The sequence below is a fragment of the Staurois parvus genome, unplaced genomic scaffold (genome assembly GCF_062004578.1).
Source record: "Staurois parvus isolate SC_StPar_1 unplaced genomic scaffold, SC_StPar_1.0 ptg000288l, whole genome shotgun sequence".
Classification (NCBI taxonomy): domain Eukaryota; kingdom Metazoa; phylum Chordata; class Amphibia; order Anura; family Ranidae; genus Staurois; species Staurois parvus.
The window spans coordinates 409,712-430,596 of NW_028318084.1; the positions used below are offsets into that span (position 1 = coordinate 409,712).

Consider the following 20,885-nt stretch of genomic DNA (forward strand, 5'->3'; position numbering starts at 1 on the left):
CAGGCAAAGTTCCCAGCACAACTAGAGAACTGACTATGCTGTGCTTTCCTATTTAGTGTGGTCAGTTCCTCATATAAAAGTAGAGGGGCTGGCAGGAACACCAGGGTTTTCACATAACGGAAGCAATACAAAGAGAATAGGATACTGTTTCATACAAGTATATGGTACAGCAGGTACATATACTCTGCTTAAAAAAATACCCATATTGCCTTGTATGTGTACAACCTTGTAACTACCTCCAGTCCAGGCCATTTCTGGCACTTTTTGTTCATATGTAACAATGAGGTTTTTTTGCTAGAAAATTTTCCAAATGCACTTTTATGGGCAAAAATACACTTTTTAATTGGGGGCGTGTCCAAGATGGCGACCGGAGCGGCCGCATAATCCGGAGCTCCGGCGCCGTATTCCGGAATCCGCTGCCATCCGTGCAGCAGCGGATCACAGTGGAGCAGCGGAGGGCCCTGGTATCATCCCGGATACCTGGGAGGTAGAATCCGGGTGATATTTCCGCCCTTCGTGGCGGCGGACGTTCGCGGCCTGGTGCGGCCGCGTGGGCCGGGGCTCCGGCACCTCCCATCCGCATCCGCTGCCATCCGGGCTGTGGGGGATCACCCGAGGACGTCTGCAGCGTCCTCTGCTTCACAGAGGCTGAGAGAGGGCCGTCGCTGAGTGTTGCTGCTCCCCGCGGCGGCGGCGACGTTTGCGGCCTACGCCATCTGCCAGAGGCCTCCTTTCACCTGGACACAGTGAGTGGGGGGTACAGGCGGCATCCTGTCATTATGATCTCCCCACAGTGATTTGGGGAGTGGGCCTCACATTAATAACCCCAGAGCCCATCTCCTTCTCTGTCTGTGGCCCTTGCTGGGCTCAGAGGCCTACTGGGGCCTTGATACTGCCTCGGGGGGTGTCTCCCTGCGGGGCCCTGAGCTCAGAATTGGAGGTCCTCTGTTTCCTGCTTCCCACCCATCCCTCTTGTGTCCTGAGTTGGGATCTGGCGATATCATCCTGTCCCGGAGTGAAATTTTTGCTGGTTGCTGTGACTTATGTTCTATCTACCCTTTCAAGGCTTGCTGAATATTTTTACAATATAATGTTATTGCAGATGGGTTTGACAGCATCCATGTAACTACAGCCCTGAACCTATATTGGGCGCTATAGGTCCCCTGGGGTTATAATCTCCATTCACTTTCCAATTTTCAGTTGATCACCCCCGGGAGATTCTTTTGTATGCCGTCCACCAAGAAAAAAAAGGGACAAGCTCAGAAGTCCCTCACGACATACCTCCTTAAGGCTCACGAGATTTGCAGCATGTCTCCAGTGAATGCAGAGCAAGCATCCCTGTCCGATCCCGCACGGGATACCACCGTTCCCTTATCGGCCTTGGTCAGCGAAAATACACAGCAACTCACAAAAGGGGACTTGGAGTCTTGCTTGGAATCTATGTACGCCAAACTAGCCGCCAAATTTCAATCAGAATTGCATAAAAGCACTAATGTTCTCTCTCAGGAAATAGCCACGCTGGGCTCTAGGACAGACCGCTTGGAAACCAAACACGATGAACTTAGCCTGGCCTATGGTGAACTTTCCAGAGAGCATGATCATTTACAAACGGCCTTTTCACAACTGCAGGCGCAGGTTGAGGATCTTGATAATCGCAATCGCAGGAATAATCTGCGAATCAGGGGAATCCCGGAGTCTATGTCGGATCTTTCATTAATTATAATCAAGTTATTCAAATCACTCCTTCCAGATCGTGACCCTGGATCTTTTGCTTGTGACCGTATCCACAGAGCCCTACGCCCTAAACCCCCTGCTGACAAACCGCCTAGGGATATTGTCTTGTGCATGAAGGATTTTCTGACCAAGGAAGAGATACTCAGAGCTGCTCGCAATACTCCAACGATCTCCTTTGAGGGCTCGGTTTTACAAATCTATCCTGATGTTTCCCCGGCCACGTTGGAGAGGCGTAGAAAAATGAAAGAAGTTACAACTGCCCTGTTCTCTGCTCGTATCCGCTACAAGTGGGGCTTCCCTTTTAAGTTGATAGTTCCACATAATGGGAGCACATATATCGCTACATCCCCTCCCGAAGGTAGAGCAATCTTGGCCAAATTAGGCTTGGCGGATGCCCCGTCTCCTCAACGCCCACCCTCCACCCCTCGTATCTCTCCTATTTGGCATACCCCTTCCCCACGGAGGGATAGAAGGAGAGTCAGACAAGAACCGGGTTGACAGGCCCATTCTCATTTGCCTAATACTCATTGTCTTGATAGTCTTTGGTCTGATCTATTGTTTTTTATGACTTTACTAAGATTTGGGACACAGGGATTTTGCTCTCTATTTCTTACATTGTCAGGTTGTATATTTCTGTGGTTGCTGCTGTGATATTTTTGCAATACTGAATATTTTGTATGCCTTGCATTGATAACTGGTCGAGTTAAGGTATGACAAGGGTCATTGGACCCTCCTAATTGCGCCCATTAATTCATGGTTGTACTACTCTTTGACACGTTACCCCACCCTGCCTCCTGACATGGCCGGAGGTGTCGCCGCCCGATTGCGGGGTGGCAGCTCTGTTTTCCATGTTCTAAGGAGACAGGGTTTGGGCCCATGTGGCCCCTTAATGTTTGACCTTTTTGTTTTATCAGGTATGACGACTTTTCTGCCTGATCCATGTTCTTCAGTTACCCTTTCAAATATAGAAGATATTAAAGCTTTTTCTCCATTGTTTTTCGTTTTCTCTTCTCTCAAAACTTTAGTGTATGAGGATGGTATTGTGTCGGTCTGTGGACATCACGACCCCTATGTTGGGGTCTGGAGGTCCCCTAGGCTGGATCTGCCACCTGTATGTCTGTCTGATGCAGACCTGCGGGTTTCTATGTCTAATCAAATAACTTTAGGGGATATCTTTGTAATGTGTACTTTTATGATGATAGTGGCAAGCTCTGTTTATTATGGCAATTCAATGTATTTCGCATAATGTCCAGGGTTTCAATTCGCCAAATAAGCGCAAAACAGCCTTTCTTCAATATAAAAGATTAGGAGCAAAAATCATCTTATTACAGGAAACGCATTTTGCAGCCGCAAAACACCCGACCTTTTTTCATAGATCCTATAGGCAGGGGTATTATACCCTACATTCCTCCAAGAGTAGGGGAGTGGCCATTTTTCTACATAACTCATTTCCCTTTGAGGTTCAACATGTGTATCGTGATCCGGACAGTAGGTTTATTATTCTTAAGGGCACCCTTTCAGGTCGAGAACTTACAATTGCTAATGTCTATGCACCAAATTCGGCACAGGCTACTTTTTTTTTTAAATTTTTTGGTGCACTGGATAAATTTTTGTCCCCCCATCTATTGGTGGGTGGGGATTTTAATCTGGTGGCAAATCCTCTTCTGGACCGTAGTTCCGCCTCGCACACTTCCCAAGCTTTCCCAAAATCCCTTACTAAGAAACTAGATGCCCTCCAGTTGGTGGATGCTTGGAGAGCGCACAACACGGGAGCCAGGGATTACACATTTTATTCCCACCCACATGACTCTTATGCTAGACTAGACTATATCTTTTGTACCCCTATACTGCTAGCTAATTCTAGGATAGCTAGTATTCATTTGAGCCCCTGGTCGGATCACAGTATTATGGCCTTATCTATCACGTTTGTGGGATTGGCACCTACTCCCTTTTCATGGAGACTTAATGATTCTATGCTAACTGATACTGACTCTCGGCAGGAGGTGATTACATCTCTTAAGGAATACTTTCAATCTAATTCAACCCCTGATATTTCCCCAGCCACACTCTGGGTAGCCCACAAGGCGGTCCTACGGGGCCGACTTATCTCTATGGCTTCGGCCAGAAATAAAAAACGTTGGCAGCAGATACTACTTTTAACCCGAGAATTAGAAGCACACTATAGAAGCCATGTAGCTGATCCATCTTTACTCAATAAACAGCTATTGTCCCAAAAGCGCTTGGAACTGAATGCCCTACTTTCCCAAAAAACTGAAAAGGCCCTCCGCTGGTCGAGGGCCTCGTTCCTATTACATAGCAACTCAGCATCTACCATGTTTGCAAGGAAATTGAACCATTCTTTGCGCCCCCCACATGTGTATAAATTGCGTACTATTCAGGTGCTATCTCATCTTTACCTCAGGAAGTTTTGGGTATTTTTGAAAATTTTTATTCTAAACTACTGGCTTCTCCACAGTCGGATTCTGTTTCTCTATCAGATTCATGGCTAGATTCTATACCCCTTCCTGCTCTCACACCTTCTCAGATTGCCTCTCTTAATACCCCATGTACCTTAGAGGAAATAACATGTGCAATGGGAACGCTGAAACGCTCTACTGCGCCGGGTCCTGATGGATTTACTGCTGGCTATTATAAACATTTTACCTCTATATTGGCTCCATACTTGATAACACTATTTAATGATGTTTTACGGGGGGGTAAGTTCCCCGAGGAGATGTTGTTAGCTAACATGTCTTTAATACCCAAGCCACAGAAAGACCACTGTCTGCCACAAAACTATAGACCAATCTCAGTAATGAATAACGATCTGAAGATATTTAGCCGCATTTTGGCGAACAGGTTGGCTCCTATTATCTCCTCTTTGGTATCTCCAGACCAGTCGGGTTTTATTCCCGACAGATTTATTACTGATAACATTCGTCTCACTCTAAACGTTATTCAAGATGCCAATTTACATTCCAAAGAGGTTCTGTTGATGAGTTTAGACATAAACAAGGCCTTTGACAGTGTTCTTTGGCCCTACTTGTTCTCTTTGCTACAGAAAATGGGCTTCAATGATGGGTTTTTGGCAGGCATACATGCCCTATACGACTCTCCTAAAACAAGAATAAGGCTTCCTGGCTGTAACTCTGACTTTTTTACATTGGGTAGAGGTACCCGTCAAGGTTGTCCTCTTTCACCCCTTTTGTTTGCGCTGGTGTTGGAACCTTTGGCATTGGCGATCAAATCACATTCGGATATTTCTGGCTATTCGTTATTAGTTTCACATTTTAAGTTGAGCATGTATGCTGATGATGTTATGCTTTTTATTACTAACCCGTTGACTTCTTTGCCTAATTTGTGTGTCGTATTGAATGATTTTGCTAAAGTGTCAGGTCTCACTGTTAATTTTACCAAATCGGTAATTATGCCTGTTAATGTTCCTGACTCCCTAAGTGCATCTCTCCGTAGTTCTTTTCCATTTCGCTGGGTCAAAGACAGGATATCCTATTTGGGGATTAATCTTGCTCCCAGATACTCGGATATGTTTGCGGCTAATTATCCATCATGTGTATCACGTCTCTCTACTCTACTGAAGATTTGGCACGGTTATCATATCTCCTTTCTGGGTAGAGTCACGGCGGTTAAAATGAATGTTTTGCCCAAACTGCTTTATCTTTTTAGGGCACTTCCAGTTCCGGTTTCAAAAACGTTTTTGGATCATTTTCAGCGGATTATTAACAATTTTATTTGGGGAAATAAGCATCCACGTTTTGCCTCATCCATTTTGTATCGTTCACAACGAACGGGAGGTCTTGGTCTTCCTAACTTTTGGCTATATTACCTCTCGGCTCGTTTTGCGCAATTATCACAATGGGCTACTATTAACTCTCAAATCCCGTGGATCAAGTTTGAGTCTCAGTCGATACGTCCTTTTTATTTACCGGGAATTTTATGGTCTAAAATCTCCCCCCGATCGCTTACTTTTCATAACTCTATAGTGACCCACTCACTGACACTTTGGTCCAAATACAAGGCTACGCTGAGTTTAGTCTCTCATATTCCCCCAGGTGTTTCATTTTTTGGTGATCCTACTTTTGTTGTAGCCTTTTCTTCCCCTCACATGTTTCGTTGGTGGTATGATCGATCCTTTGTCAGATTATCTGACTTCCAAAGAGGAGGATCTTATATTACCTTCGATATGCTGCGCGTGCTATTTGATGTTCCTCTTCGTGAGTACCTTCGTTATAGACAGATTAGGCACTTTTTTAATGCGCACTTTGGCCTTACCCCGTCTTCTCCGATCTCTTTTTTTGAACGTATCAGCCGTGACTCTCCTAGAGGTAGGGGTCTTATTTCAGATCTTTATCACCAATTTCTGATCTGTCTTTTCCATGCTCCCCCTATGTACAGGCAGAGGTGGGAGGAGGATTGTGGTATCACTTTTTCGGATGAGGATTGGGACTCCATGGTGGATAATATATGCAAGAGCTCTAGATCTCTTTCGGTTCGTGAGACGGCCCTTAAAGTTTTAACCAGATGGTATTATACTCCGTCCAGACTACATACAATGTTTCCACAAACATCCCCTTTATGTTTCCGGGGCTGTGGCCGCACAGGCACTTTGGTCCATATGTTTTGGGATTGCCCGAACATATCTTTGATCTGGCGTAAGATATCTGAGGTGGCTACCTCACTATCGGGCAACCCGATGCAGTTGTCTATACAGACCTGTTTATTGGGGGTTCATATCCCAGGGGTCCCTGATGCCACTCTGAGATTGCTACACACATTATGTATTGCCACTTTATGGTCCATTGCCCTGCATTGGCGGTCTAATGTTGTACCCTTAGACTCCGTTTTACACAGAATTGACGCTGTAATGCTTATGGAACGTATTCATTATACACTACTGGATAAGATGCACTTATACGATAAAAAATGGGAGTCATGGAAGGATTGTAGACATTTATTGCATGATTGACAACATCCTTGGTAAGGAATGGCTGACATATATTGTTGATAGATGTATCACTCAATCTATTTTATCATTTATGTATCTCATGCACTTATAACTTTCTTTCTTCCTCTATCTTCTTTTTTATGTTAATATACTTTTATGTATTGTACATTTCAAATGTGCCATATTTTTGTTGACAATATCACTTTCATACTGTGCTGTTGTTTTACTGTCTACTTATGTACAATAAAATCGTTTGTAAACAAAAAAAAATACACTTTTTAATTTTATTGCAAAATAACACAATCCGTAACCCATTTTTTTGTAAAATATAAAAGTTAATGGTACACCAAGTAAATAGATACCAAACCTGTCACGCTTTAAAATTGCACATGCCTGTGCAATGGCGACAAACAATGTAAATTTTACTATCCATAGGCAATGCTTTAAAAGCCTTTACAGGTTACTACTTTAGATCTACAGAGGAGGTCTGGTGCTACAATTACTGCCCATGATCTGACGTTCACGGTGCTACCTCACGTGTGGGATGAACGCTGTTTGCGTGCATGCAGGACAAATGTGTGCATTCGCCTAATTTCTATTTTTACACTTTCTTTATTAATTTTTTTTTATCACGGTTATTGCTGTCACAAGAAGTGTAAACATCTTCTGTGACAGCAATAGGAACGTCACAGGTACCCTTTAGGGAGAGATCTGGGGTCTGTAAGACCAAAATCCCTCCTCTACACTTGAAAGCATTCAAAAACACCAAGATCAGTGTTTATGAATGCTTTTATGTTTTAAAAATGGCGCAGTTTACTTCCAAGTAAACCGGAAGTGATGTCAGGTCCTCTGGTTTACTGGTTTACTGTAATGGAGAGCCAATCAAAGCCAATCCCAGCTTTGTTGGGCTATCCAGCCAGCCGGCAGATGTGTCGGCTGGTGTCTTGGGTCTCCCGATTGGAGAGGAGAGCCCAAGAGAGCCGGGGAGGGGGGGGATTTTTGCTCCTGTTGCTTGTAATAGCAATCTAGCGGCTGGAAAGCTGCTCCGATTGCTATTACAAGAGAGCCAACTGCCAGCTCTAAAGAAAACAGTACCAGGGTGATGCCTTCAACGGCAGGCATCATTTTGCTATCAACACCAAAAGCCCATCGATGTACCAGTACGTCGCTGGACGGGAAGTGGTGAAAATGCTTGCACTTCTGACATACATACATAACAGTCTGCTTTATAAATTAGTCCACAGTCAGAGCCAGAGTCACAGTGAGGTATTGTAATGCACTCCCCTAATTGAATGATGTGCCCCTACATCCTATATATCCTACAAGTAGCCTATTCTATTATTTTTTTCGATGGTATAGTGCTTACTTTAGAGTTATACCAACCCCCTCCCTTCCTATCTCCAATCTATGATTGGAGCCAGCTGTGTATAATAACATATAATACTAGAAAAGCTACAATTTCTGGGGAAATGGTGTGAAGTGTTCTTGCCTCCACCAGTAGTCTATATCTGGAGTGGGCGGAGTAACTGTTGGGAGTGGCTTGTCACTCTGCTGCCTGCTCACACACCTGGGTTCCTATGGCAACTCACTCTACAGCAAGGGCAGAGAAGAGCGGTTAAAAACAAACTGCTCCAACTTGCTCACTTCACTGGCGGTTGCCATCTTCAAACGGTTTTAGTTTAACCTCTTGCCGACCGCACATAGCCGAATGACGGCTTCACTGCGGCCGGCCAGTTCTGGGTGGACGTCACATGACGTCCCCCCAGAACGCGCTCTCCTGCGATCTCCGTGATCGCTGTGTCCTACGGACACAGCTGATCACGAGATGTGGTAAAAGGCCGATCATACCGGCCTTTTACCACGTGATCAGCGGTGTCCAATGACACGCTGATCACAGGGAAATGCAAGTGCCGGTTCTTGGCTGCACTTTCCTCACGCTGTCAGATCGTGAGGAAAGTACTGCCGAGAACCGGCAGTTGTCAGAGCGAGGATCGGCACCGATCATCAGGGCCACTGATGATCAGTGCCCTGATGATCGGTGCCCAGCAGTGCCACCCACAAGTTCCGCCCACCTGTGCCCAGCAGTGCACCCACTAGCTCCGCCCACCTGTGCCCAGCAGTGCACCCACCTGTGCCACTCTGCAGTGTCACACACCTGTGCCCAGAAGTGCCACCTACCTGTGCCCACCAGTGCCACCCACCTGTGCCCACCAGTGCCACCCACCTGTGCCCACCAGTGCCGCCCACCTGTGCCCACCCACCAGTGCAGCCCAGCAGTGCTGCCCAGTCAGTGCCACCAGTCAGTGCCCAGCGGTTGTGCCAGTCAGTGCCATCTATCAGTACCCATCATCAGTGTCACCTATCAGTGCCGCCTATCAGTGCTGCATATTAGTGCCGCCTATCCGTGACACCTCATTAGTGTTGCCTATCAGTGCCGCCTATCCGTGCCACCTCATTAGTACTGCCTATCAGTGCCCTTTAGTGCTGCCTATCAGTGCCCATCAGTGCCACCTATCAGTGCCCATCAGTACTGCCTCATCAACGCACATCAGTGAAGGAGAAAAAATACCTGTTTGAAAAATTTTATAATAGAAACAAAGAAACTTTTTTTTTTTTTTCAAATTTTTTGCACTTTTTTAATTTATAGCGCAAAAAGTAAAGTGCCCAGTGGCGATTAAATACCACCAAAAGAAAGCTCTATTTGTGAGAAAAAAATGATCAAAATTTCATATGGGTACAATTTTGCATGACCGCGCAATTGTCAATCAAAGTGCGGCAGTGCTGAAAGCTGAAAATTGGCCTGGTAAGGAAGGGGGTATAAGTGCCTGGTAGGCAAGTGGTTAAAAATGCTAAATCCTACAGCGAAGAGCTTTATATTGTGAGAATCACAAGACCCAGACCTACATTTTGATGCATAGTATGTCTCTGAAATATTAAAAATGAAGGCACAGTCGCAGTTTAGAAGTTGCCCTTCAAATTTGAGGTGGCTAGAGTGGAGTTTCAATGAATGTCAATGGGCGGCGTGAGTTGCAAACAAATGGTCATATTGTGAAAACTATCAGGACTATGGCTTAGCCGGCATTTTTAGTGGCAGCAGGGATAGCTGAACGTTTTGATATAAGATTTGTGTAGGTGGGCTTGAAAATGAGGGAGTGATGGCAGTTTAGAAATCATGTCCTGATTTTTCAGCTCCCACTCTAGTTTTGAACATTCCGCCATTCATTCCTATGGGAGCAATTTCACCACAAAAACGTCAATATTTCGTGAACCATTCGGCGAAACGTTCCACAAAGTAATAGCACACCAAACGGGAACAATCCGCACGTTTCGGTATATTACTGTCTATGTAGTGTAAAAACTGTGGGAGGAGTTAGGGGGGTAAATTTGGCTATAATAATAAGAATATATATGTGAGATAACAGTAAGTGGTCCCCATGCAAGAACACTTAAATATACAATAATTTAAAAAAAATAAAAAAATAAATAAATATATATTACAGGTATGTGAAGCCAATGTACTGTATATTTAAAAACTAGTCACATTAAACTTAAGAGTTGTAGAACACATTTAAGTTAGTTACCTAGAAAAAATTTTGAACTTTTATTGTCCTGTTGCATATGGTACATTGGATATGATTTCCTAGATTGTAAGCTGGAAAGAGCAGGGCCCTCGATCCCCTCATGTTTTGCATTGTATTGGTATTGTTCTGTCACATGTTCTGTCCCTCTTTGTAATGTACAGCGCTGAGCGAACTATTGGCGCTTTATAAATACTGTATAATAATAATATAATAATAATATGTGGCCTTCTATTTCAGTGACAGTCCATCCACCTGGTTCTCTTGTCATGCCCTATCTATTCTCTATACTGATGGAATCGGTTTTGCGCATACTGCAATTAGTTCTGGCCCTATGCTCTTTTATGAAACATATTGGATATCTGAACAGAAACCTTGGCTGGTTCAATATTATAAATGACAAATATACCTCCCTATGTTCTGAGATGAGAAAGACGGACACCTTACAACAAAACGTTTGTAGGCTCCTATCAAACCCCTAGGTATCCCTACAATAAAATAATCCATGGTCAATAAAATAAACCCTCTAAAATTTTTGTAATACTATTTTTTTTTCCTTTGTAATAGAGTTTCACAAATGGACAACTTAGTAAAATGTGTTAATTTAGAACTTGGATGGAAGTTTTAATGCAGTACAACATATTTATATAGAACATTTATTCATAGTTGACACTGTACTGCTAGGGTGACAGTATGTTAAATATAAAAAGTCAAATTTTAAAAAATTATAATTTTTGTTATAAATTTAATTTGGGCTAAAATTTTTTTCCAACATGTTTGGACATATGTGGGAAAAAATAAAAATCCCAGCGGTAAAACTTTTATTTTGGTGGTATTTACCGCTGGGATTTTTATTTTTTTTGCTATATAAATGAAAGTCCAAACATTTTGAGAAACATTTTTTTTTATTTTTTTTACCCAAATTAGTTTAACCAATTTTTCAAAATTTGACACTGGTATTTTAGCACGGTCGACCTAGCAGTGCAGTGTCAACATGGTGACACTGTAGTACTTGTAGGTGGTTAAGAATTTTTCTTTAAATCACTTCCAAGTCTGTACACTTTTACCCCCTTCCTGTCCAGGCCAATTTTCAGCTTTCAGTGCCATCACACTGACAATTATGCAGCCATGCAATTAAAAAAATATTTATTTTTTTTTAAGCCTTTTTCTGAGACTTTTTTTATTTTTTAGAGAGGTGTGTATGTGGGTTTTTTTTTTTTTTTTTTTTTTGTAGGTGAGCAGCAGCTCTTGGCAAAGCAATGTAATCATGTGTTTGCTTTCTATTTTGGGATGTGAACTAATTGCGTTACACCCCCCCCCCATGCCAGACAGTTGGCATGGAAACGTATCAAGGTTTCTAAATTTAAAACTCTTTTGGGTCTAACCCTAAACATGGGCATTACAGAAAAGAATGAATTGCAGTCATGTTGTCTCCTAGATTGTAAGCTCGAAAGAGCAGGGCCCTCGATCCCCTCATGTTTTGCATTGTATTGGTATTGTTCTGTCACATGTTCTGTCCCCCTTTGTAATGTTCAGCGCTGAGCGAACTATTGGCGCTTTATAAATACTGTATAATAATAATAGTTGATATTTATACTTCAGACTAAAAGGAGGGGTATTTAAGTAGGAAAGAGGGGTACAGAGGTCTAATTACTACAGAGGGACGGTCTTTCAAAATGAGGGATAGTTGGAAAGTATGAAAATATGTTAATTATAACTAGCAAAATGATAATTAAAAATCACTTGCATTTTTCTTGTTTTGTAGGATACTGGTTGGTGCTCCCAAAGCAGAATCTAAATTTAGCTCATCCATAAAGACTCCAGGAACGATCTTTAAATGCAGAATTCACAGCAATCCTGACAAGAAATGTACAGAGCTGGATATGGGAAGAGGTGAGTAATACAATCAATATGCAGAATACCTGTTGTTTTAAGGTGCTAAACTTATAACCTGAATGAGATGAAGGCACCACGAGGTGCTGATACACATCCATTAGAGGTATAAATAAGTTTCCTGGGAGCTCGGAGACCCCAGTTCTGTTATGCATATCCACTTCTAAAGTTGAGCTTACTCCTGCTAATGATCCTCACAACTGGTCCACAAGCTCATGTCAAAATGTATGAGGCATGGGAAAGGGCATGACCAGGGGCAGACTGACAACTCATGGGGCCCCTGTGTCCTTGCCCAAACTCAAAAAAGCCTATGAAAAAGGTACCAGGGGCATCTCATGGTGCCCCCTACTGACCCCGGGCCCTCGGGCAGTGCCCCAAGTTTCCAAATGGTCAGTCCACCCTGGGCATGACTAATAAGATACTGTCATCTCCTTGCTCTCTTCCAGTTGTTTCAAATGCCTGTGTTTCCCTGCACGCTACTTGATGCCTTCCTATTCCAAGCCTCTAGAAGACTTGAGTCCCCCTCCAGCTCTGAAGGGACATACTAGTGATAAATCTCAATTCCATTTGTTGAATATGAACCTTTGGCTTCTAATACCAGGGTGCGTGTGCAAAATCTGGAAGTGATTTAACTGGTACTTAATGTGTCCATGAAAGCCTGGGGTTATGGAGAGATCTCTATAGTGGTGGAATCAAAGGCCTAGGGTCTGTGCAAAGATAGGTGGTGGAAGATCAGGCACAATTTTCGTACTTTTGGCTCTGTATGCCACCAGAATAAATTAAAACAAAACAATCCAAATTAATTTGAAGTGCAGACTTTCAGCTTTAATTCAAGGGGTTGAACATAAACATCAAGTATAAATTGTAGGCACTACAACCATTTTTATACACAGTCTCTCCGTTTTCAGGGGCTCAAATATAATTGGACAAATGAATATAATCATAACTAAAATGTTCATTTTTAATATTTTGTTGAATATCCTTTACTAGCAATGACTGCCTGCAGTCTGGAACCCATGGACATTACCAAAGGTTTCTTCCTTTCTGATGCTTTGCCATACTCTAACTGCAGCTGTCTTCAATTTTTCTTTGTTTGTGGGTCTCTCTGCCTTTAGTTTTGTCTTCAGCAAGTGAAATGCATGCTCAATTGGGTTGAGATCAGGTGATTGACCCAGCCATTGCAGAATATTCCAGCACTTCTTTTCCTTCAAAAGCTCCTGGGTTGCTTTTGCAGTGTGTTTTGGATCATTGTCCATCTGTACTGTGAAGCGCCATCCAATCAACTTTGCTGCATTTGGCTGAATCTGGGTTCACAGTATATCTCTAAACACTGCAGAATTTATCCGGCTGCTTCTGTCTTATCATCAATAAAAACCAATAGCCCAGTGCCACTGGAAGCCATGAATGCCCATGCCATCACACTGCCTCCACCATGTTTTACAGATGACGCTGTGTGCTTTGGATCATGAGCTGTTCCAAGCCTTCTCCACACTTTTCTCTTCCCTTCATTCTGGTACAGATTAATCTTAGTTTCATTTGTCTATAGAATGCTTTTCCAGAACTGGTCCGGCTTTTTTAGATTTTTCTTGGCAAAGTCTAATCTGGCTTTTCTATTCTTCAGGCTTATGAATGGTTTGAACCTTGTGGTGAACCCTCTGTATTTGCACCTTGTGGTGAACCCTCTGTTTTTGCTCTCGTGAAGTCTTCTCTTGATTGTAGACTTTGACAATGATACACCCACCTCCTGGAGAGTGTCCTTCACTTGCTTCTGGCTGTTGTGAATGGGTTTTTCTTTACCATAGAGAGGATCCTGCGATCATTTACCACTGTTGTGTTCCATGGATGTCCATGCGTTTTTATGTTGCTGAGCTCACCAGTGCGTTCTTCTTTCCTTAGAGTGTACCAAACTGTTGATTTGACCACTCCTAATGTTGTTGCTAGCTCTCTGATAGATTTTTTTCATTTTTGAAGCCTTACAATAGTCTGTTTCACTTGCATGGACAGCTCATTTGAACGCATGATGTAGGTTCACAGCAATAGATTCCAAATGCAAATACCACACTTAGAATGAACTCCAGACCTTTTACCTGCTTAATTGATGAAGAAATATCGGAGTAGCCCACACTTGGTCATGAAGCATCTTTTGATTCAATTGTCCAATTACTTTTGGTCCCTTGAAAAAGGGGGGATGGCAGCTCATAAGAGCTGTAATTCCTAAACCCTTCCTCCAATTTGGATGTACAAATTAAACCTGAGAGTGCGCACTTTAAGCCCATACCCATTATATAACCATATCTTGAATATGTTTTGGAAAATACATGAAAAAAACTAAAATTGTGCCTGTCTCCAAATATACAGTATATGGACCTAACTATACATACATTCTACATACATATTCATTACAGATGCAGGCTCTATGTCCTGCTTTGCAGCATCATACAATGGATGAGATTTATTTATTTATTTATTTTTCACAATGCTAATTTTTATGCAGCCGACTTGCTGAAAATAGCACATTCCTTATGTGTCTGATACCTCATATCAACAGTTATTAAAGTATAACTAGAAGCAAAACTTTTTTTTTTTTTTTAGTTTTTGACAGTGTGGAGGGATACTAGACCATCTGTCAAGTTTTTTTTTTTTATTATTGTCTGTGCCCTTGTTAAGTGAAAGTAAAAGAAAATCCCACATTTTTGGTTGACCTCAAAATAATAATAGAGGGGAAATCTTCCAACGGGGAGGCTAGTTCTGGTGACCCTGGTGATGACAAGGGGTTTCCTCACTTCCTGTTTTACTCAGAAACAGGAAGTGAGGGGAACTTTCCCCAATATGTAGCACACAGAAGGCAAAAAATAAAACTGACATGGGACTTAATTTAAAATGAAGAAAATAAATTTTGCCTTTAGTTCTACTTTAAAGCAAAGGAATAATTGCATTGGGCCTCTTATGGTATTCTCTAGTGGATAACCTTCAAATGCTTTCACATAACCCCTGAAATAATAACTCAGAATGTACTTATTGAAAATACACAGAATTTTTCCTCCAAAACGTCTCCATGTTAAAGCTAAACTCCACGCCGGTGTAAAGTGTAACTATGCAGCGTGTCCCCCCCCCCCCGCCATCACTGCATGGGGTAAATGAATATTTCATTGGGGATGATGAATAAGTTCAAATACCTTTTATCCTTTACTCCTCATCACTACTCTTTACTGCTCTTGTGAAGTGGGCTGGCTGTCGCAGTCTTTGCATACAATGCAGGACCACTCGTCCTACATTGGAAATGGTGACATCAGAGACCCTGCAACAGAAGGTGCAGCTAAAGAGAAGCCTCCATGGGGAACTGTTGTGCAGCACACAGCAGAGAAAGCATGCATTGGTGAGGAATAGAGCAAGTATTAATACTTTTTCCAATCCCCCATAGACAAAATCAGCATTTAGCATGTGGTGAACATGGCCCCAAGGGGCGGACTGACCATTTGGAAACTCGGCCACTGCCCGAGGGCCCGGGGTCAGTAGGGGGCCCCATGAGATGCCCTGGTACCTTTTTCATAGGCTTTTTTGAGTTTGGGCAAGGACATAGGGGCCCCATGATCCCCTATTGCTTGGGGGCCCCATGAGTTGTCAGTCCGCCCCTGCATGGCCCCCATCGAATTACAGCTGCTCAGTTTGGTTTTAAATCAAATCCTACCCTTTGTACACATGTGTCACATTCATCTGTCAGCCTTATCATGGAGAACATTACAGTGGGTCCTTGTAGCACAGCTATGCTATCAATGATAGTTAGATGTCTTTCCACCTATCATCTTCTTAGAGATTTCTGCTAATCTGTCACCAGCCTAAAAGCCTGCAGCTGGGGAATTCCATCTTCACCCATCAAAGTGTATTTGCAGTCTATTTTTTCAAACCCCTGATGGTTTGGAACTACAGTTCATGCCCCTGCACCTTCCCTACTGAGTTCCACAGGAAGTAATACTTGTAAAGAAATATTTTTACAGCACAGAATGAGTGGCTATGGTCCCGATCAGAGGACCTACAAGAAACCCTTGTTCAATGTGCCATAGTGGGATTATGGGAAATGTATATAAAACTCAGATTAGGTGAACAAACTGGACTTTTGGAGTACTTAATTGCAGTGTCCTGGATTATATTTGCAAGACACAAAACATTTTACTTGTACCTGGAGTTTATCTTTAGTAGTACTAAAAGTCAACCTGTTGGCTTCAGAAAAACAGTAAGATTGTGGTATGTAGGTTGTATAACAGAGCAATAAATCCGAAATGAAATGTATAATGTCTAACAGTTCTATGTTGCTGATATGTAAATCATCACTCAGTGAAGCCTGCATTCTTTTAAATACGGCAAATCTAGTATTTCAAAAGTATTCAAAAGTTATATATGTGTCCAGAGTGTTTCCCTATTTATTGCCAACCCCGGGCCCAACAATAAATTCCAGCATACTGTCTTTCACAAAAAAAAAAATACAGTATAAAAGTGATAAAACTTTAAACTCCCTAAACAAGAACACATTTATATGGTTTTAGTTCATTATCTAGATGCTTTGCAAGATAACAACTCAGTCCTTTGAACTAAATGAAAATCTTGTAAATATACAGACCTGTGCTCATGATGTGCCATACCAAAAGATAAATGTATTTAAATGTGGAAGGCTTTTGAACTTATTTCTAAATGTACAACATGGGCATGAAGGTCACTTTTGAAAAGTGTTAGCATTTGGTGCATCTGTACCATGCTGTACCATCCAAGTGTTGATTCATTTCTCTCACCCTCTCCTCCTTGCAGAAAACAGTCGGGGGACTCCATGTGGAAAGACGTGTAAAGAGGACAGGGATGATGAGTGGATGGGGGTTAGTCTGGCAAGGCAGCCCAAGCCTGATGGCAGTGTTTTGGTAAGATCCTACTTGCTTTCCATTAGTTTAATGTGTTTATCCTTCATGTCAACATTAAAGGAAACATGTCATTAGCAAGTGTCTCATGCCTATCCCATCTGGTATTTGCCTACCTTAACAACGTAATATACTGGTATTTGATCTACAAGAACTGATTTTGATTGGAAATAATTGAGTATTGTCCGTGATACTTTTTTTATTTGCACTAACATACAATTTTGAGGACAAGCTTTCGGGGAATGTCCCCTTCTTCAAGGTCTAAGCAGTACTACTCACAAATTTAGCAGAGATGAAAGAAAAAAAAAAGAAAAAAAAAGGAGGCTAGAGATAAGATGCAGTCAAAGCGAGGGGGGAGGGGGGGGGTACTACACTCACACAGAGGGAGTCAAGCTTCAGCTAATAGTCATAAAACTGTTGGATAATGAGTGAGGAATCCCATGTCCAAATTAAGGCCGTTATCTCTTGTGTCAAATAGAATTATCATTCTTAGTTCAAAAGTTTTTCTTTCCTGAATGGATTTGAAATTTTCTTTAAGTACTAAAACATTGAGGTCTCCCATTGTTTGGCCTGGTTGTGCGAAATGGTGTCCCACAGGTGTGCAGAGGTCTTCTTTATGTTAAGGAACATGTTAAGGAACATAAAGAAGATGACTTCGGCACACCTGTAGGACACCATTTCGCACAACCAGACCACACAATGGGAGACCTCAATGTTTTAGTACGTAAAGGAAATTTCAAATCCATTCAGGAAAGAAAAACTTTTGAACTAAGAATGATAATTCTCTTTCCTGAATGGATTTGAAATTTCCATTAAGTACTAAAATATTGAGGTCTCCCATTGTGTGGCCTGGTTGTGCGAAATGGTGTCCTACAGGTGTGCCGAAGTCATTTTCTTTATGTTCCTTAACATGTTCCTTAACATAAAGAAGATGACCTCTGCACACCTGTAGGACACCATTTCGCACAACCAGTCCACACAATGGGAGACCTCAATGTTTTAGTACTTAAAGGAAATTTCAAATCCATTCAGGAAAGAAAAACTTTTGAACTAAGAATGATAATTCTATTTGACACAAGAGATAACGGCCTTAATTTGGACATGGGATTCCTCACTCATTATCCTACAGTTTTATGACTATTAGCTGAAGCTTGACCCCCTCTGTGTGAGTGTAGTATCCCCCCCCCCTCCCCCCTCGCTTTGACTTCATCTTATCTCTAGCCTCCTTTTTTTTTCTTTCATCTCTTCTAACATTCTGCTAACTTTTGTGAGTAGTACTGACCTTGAAGAAGGGGACATTCCCCGAAAGCTTGTCCTCAAAATTGTATGTTAGTGCAAATAAAAAAAGTATCACGGACAGTACTCAATTGTTTCTGTCACAAATGCACTAATACGGCTACAATCACCTCAAACAAATTGGAAATAAATAATTTTCAATGGGCATATAGCAAATACATTAAATACTCTGTTAAAAGCTAGCTTTTTAGTGATCTAGTAGGTAAGGTATTCAATCACAAAATTATTTCTAATTCAGAATGCATAGCATACTTTTCTTGGAAGCCCTCTACCCCATAATTCCAGCTCTACAGTCCTCTGTACGTTGTATAATACTTGTTTTGTTCTGCTACTGTGCATTGCAGTCTTTGTGTTGCATTAAAGTAAATAACCTGTCCCACTGTTCCATTGTATTCTGATGGTGGAAGATTATTATTATTATACAGTATTTATAAAGCGCCAACAGTTCGCTCAGCGTTGTACATTACAATGGGAGACCCCCCTTTTCCCCCATCAGAATACACAGATGAGCACTGCAGCTATTGGCTGTAAGTGCTGATCAAATGCTGGTTTTCCAGCATGACCGCTGATCAAATGCTGGTTTTCCAAAATGACTAATGAAAAAACAGCAGGACACAAGGACTGAAATTCGACCAGTTCCTGCTGAACCGGTCAATTTTTTGGTGTATACTCTGCTTGTTATACCACTCTTCATTCTTTCTTCAATGAGACAGCCCTAATTGCTAGTAATGGTCATCACAGCATTTATTTAAAAAAAAAAAAAAAAAAAGCCTCTTGGAACATGTCCTGTTAGGCACCACTACTTTAAGCCACAAAAGGCACCACATTTTTGTAGCACCAGACTGTTACAAGGAGAATTTCCTTGATGGGTGCACAGACCGAAAGTAAACATTTGACAAAAGTTCTGTCCCTGGGTCCTAAACCATAGCAGCAATGTTGGCTGGGGGGGGCTTTAATTACAGCATTGGTTGTAAAATAGTACAGTTTCAGCCCTTCAATATCCCTACTGCAGACTACAGGAAGGATTGCATTAACAGAATTGTTTTTACAACACAGAATACTTGGCTACAGTCTTGTTCAGATGGCTTATGAAAGCCTTGTGCCATTATGTAGCTCAGATCGTTATGAAAAAATCTCCTACTGACAGAGGTTTTATCCCTTTCCCATTATACCCGAAGCTAAAATAAAATCTTTGGCTGAAGGGCTTTAATGAAAGCATCAGTTGTAAAACAATGAATTCAGATCTTTCTTTTGTCCGTGTGACATAGCTTACATGCAGATCTAAATAGATTGCTGCTCTTGATTGTAAAATTAAATATACTCCCCATTGGTCTTTGTTAAAATATGAATTACTTGAACAACATCACTGTCAGGGATCACCGCGACGCACGAGTCTGCACATGTGTAGGTGTACGACAAGACATGCAGGCAGGCGGGCACTAGGACCCAGGCGCGCCCGTCACCTATGACTGCGCTGGCAGGCACTAGGACCCAGGCGCACCTGTCAGCGCCGGGTGGGCTATTTAAACCAGCCCTGCACAGACACAAGTTGCCCTTTGGTCTTATTGTCCTGTTCCTGTATTCTGATCCTGTGAAGCTTCCTGTTGCTGACCTCTGCATTTGATCCTGACCCTGCTGATTGTCTCCTGCTTGACCCCTGGCTTGACCCGACCATTCTTCTGCCTGATCCTGTGTACCGCGATGCCTGTTAGTTGCTGAACCCGGCTCGTGACCCTGACCATTCTCTGCCTGCTCCTCTGGTACCTCGCTGCCCGCACGTTGCTGACCTGGCCTGCCTGACTACTCTTTACGCTACCCTGACGATCCATCCATCCATCCCACACGGATCTGTCCCTGTTACCAGGCCTGCCGGCCTCTTCACGTCAGGCTCTATTTCCCACACACCCCTGACGGTGCTCTCTACAACTGCCGGACATACTCGGGGGTCGCTACCTGGTCTCAGTCTGCTCCAAGTCCATCCCCACCATCAGGGGCCCTGGTGAATAAGCAGATTGGGACTTAGACCCCGCGCCCTGAGGAACCCCGCGCTGTGGGTTGCTAGAGACTCCGCCAGGCGGTGCATGACAATCACTACAGTGTAATTATCCATTTGTTATAATTGTGTGGCATTGTAGGGTGCCTGCCTGAATTTTGTGCCAGCAGAGACTTGTTACCTGTATACAGCTTGTTACCTGTATGAAAGACACCTGGTAGCCAGAAATCCTGCTGAATGATAGGGGTCAAATCCTTATTTCCCTCATGAACATGCAAATCAGTGCATAATTTGTTAGATATGCATTTCCTTTGAATTTTTTGTTGCTATTCTGTTTCTCAGTGTTACAATACACCGAACATTCGAGTTTTAGACTGATCATTTCTTTGTGAGTGGGCAAACATTCAACATCAGCCGGGGATCAAATACCTATTTCTTTCACTGTACTTATTTGACTTGATTCAAATTTGATTTGATCTACTTGAGACAAGGTGGCCTCAGTGGCCTGAACATTTGCTTTATTT

The 20,885-nt window shown here is 42.5% G+C and overlaps 1 protein-coding gene across 1 annotated transcript in view; it reads left to right on the forward strand.

Moving 5' to 3' along the window:
• Nucleotides 1–20,885, forward strand: part of ITGA9 (integrin subunit alpha 9) — a 694,926-nt gene that overhangs the window by 83,981 nt on the left and 590,060 nt on the right. The window contains exons 2-3 of the mRNA XM_089682391.1: nucleotides 12,041–12,168; nucleotides 16,969–17,075. Coding sequence (XP_089538517.1) covers nucleotides 12,041–12,168; nucleotides 16,969–17,075 — 235 coding nt within the window. The remainder of the gene's footprint in view (nucleotides 1–12,040; nucleotides 12,169–16,968; nucleotides 17,076–20,885) is intronic.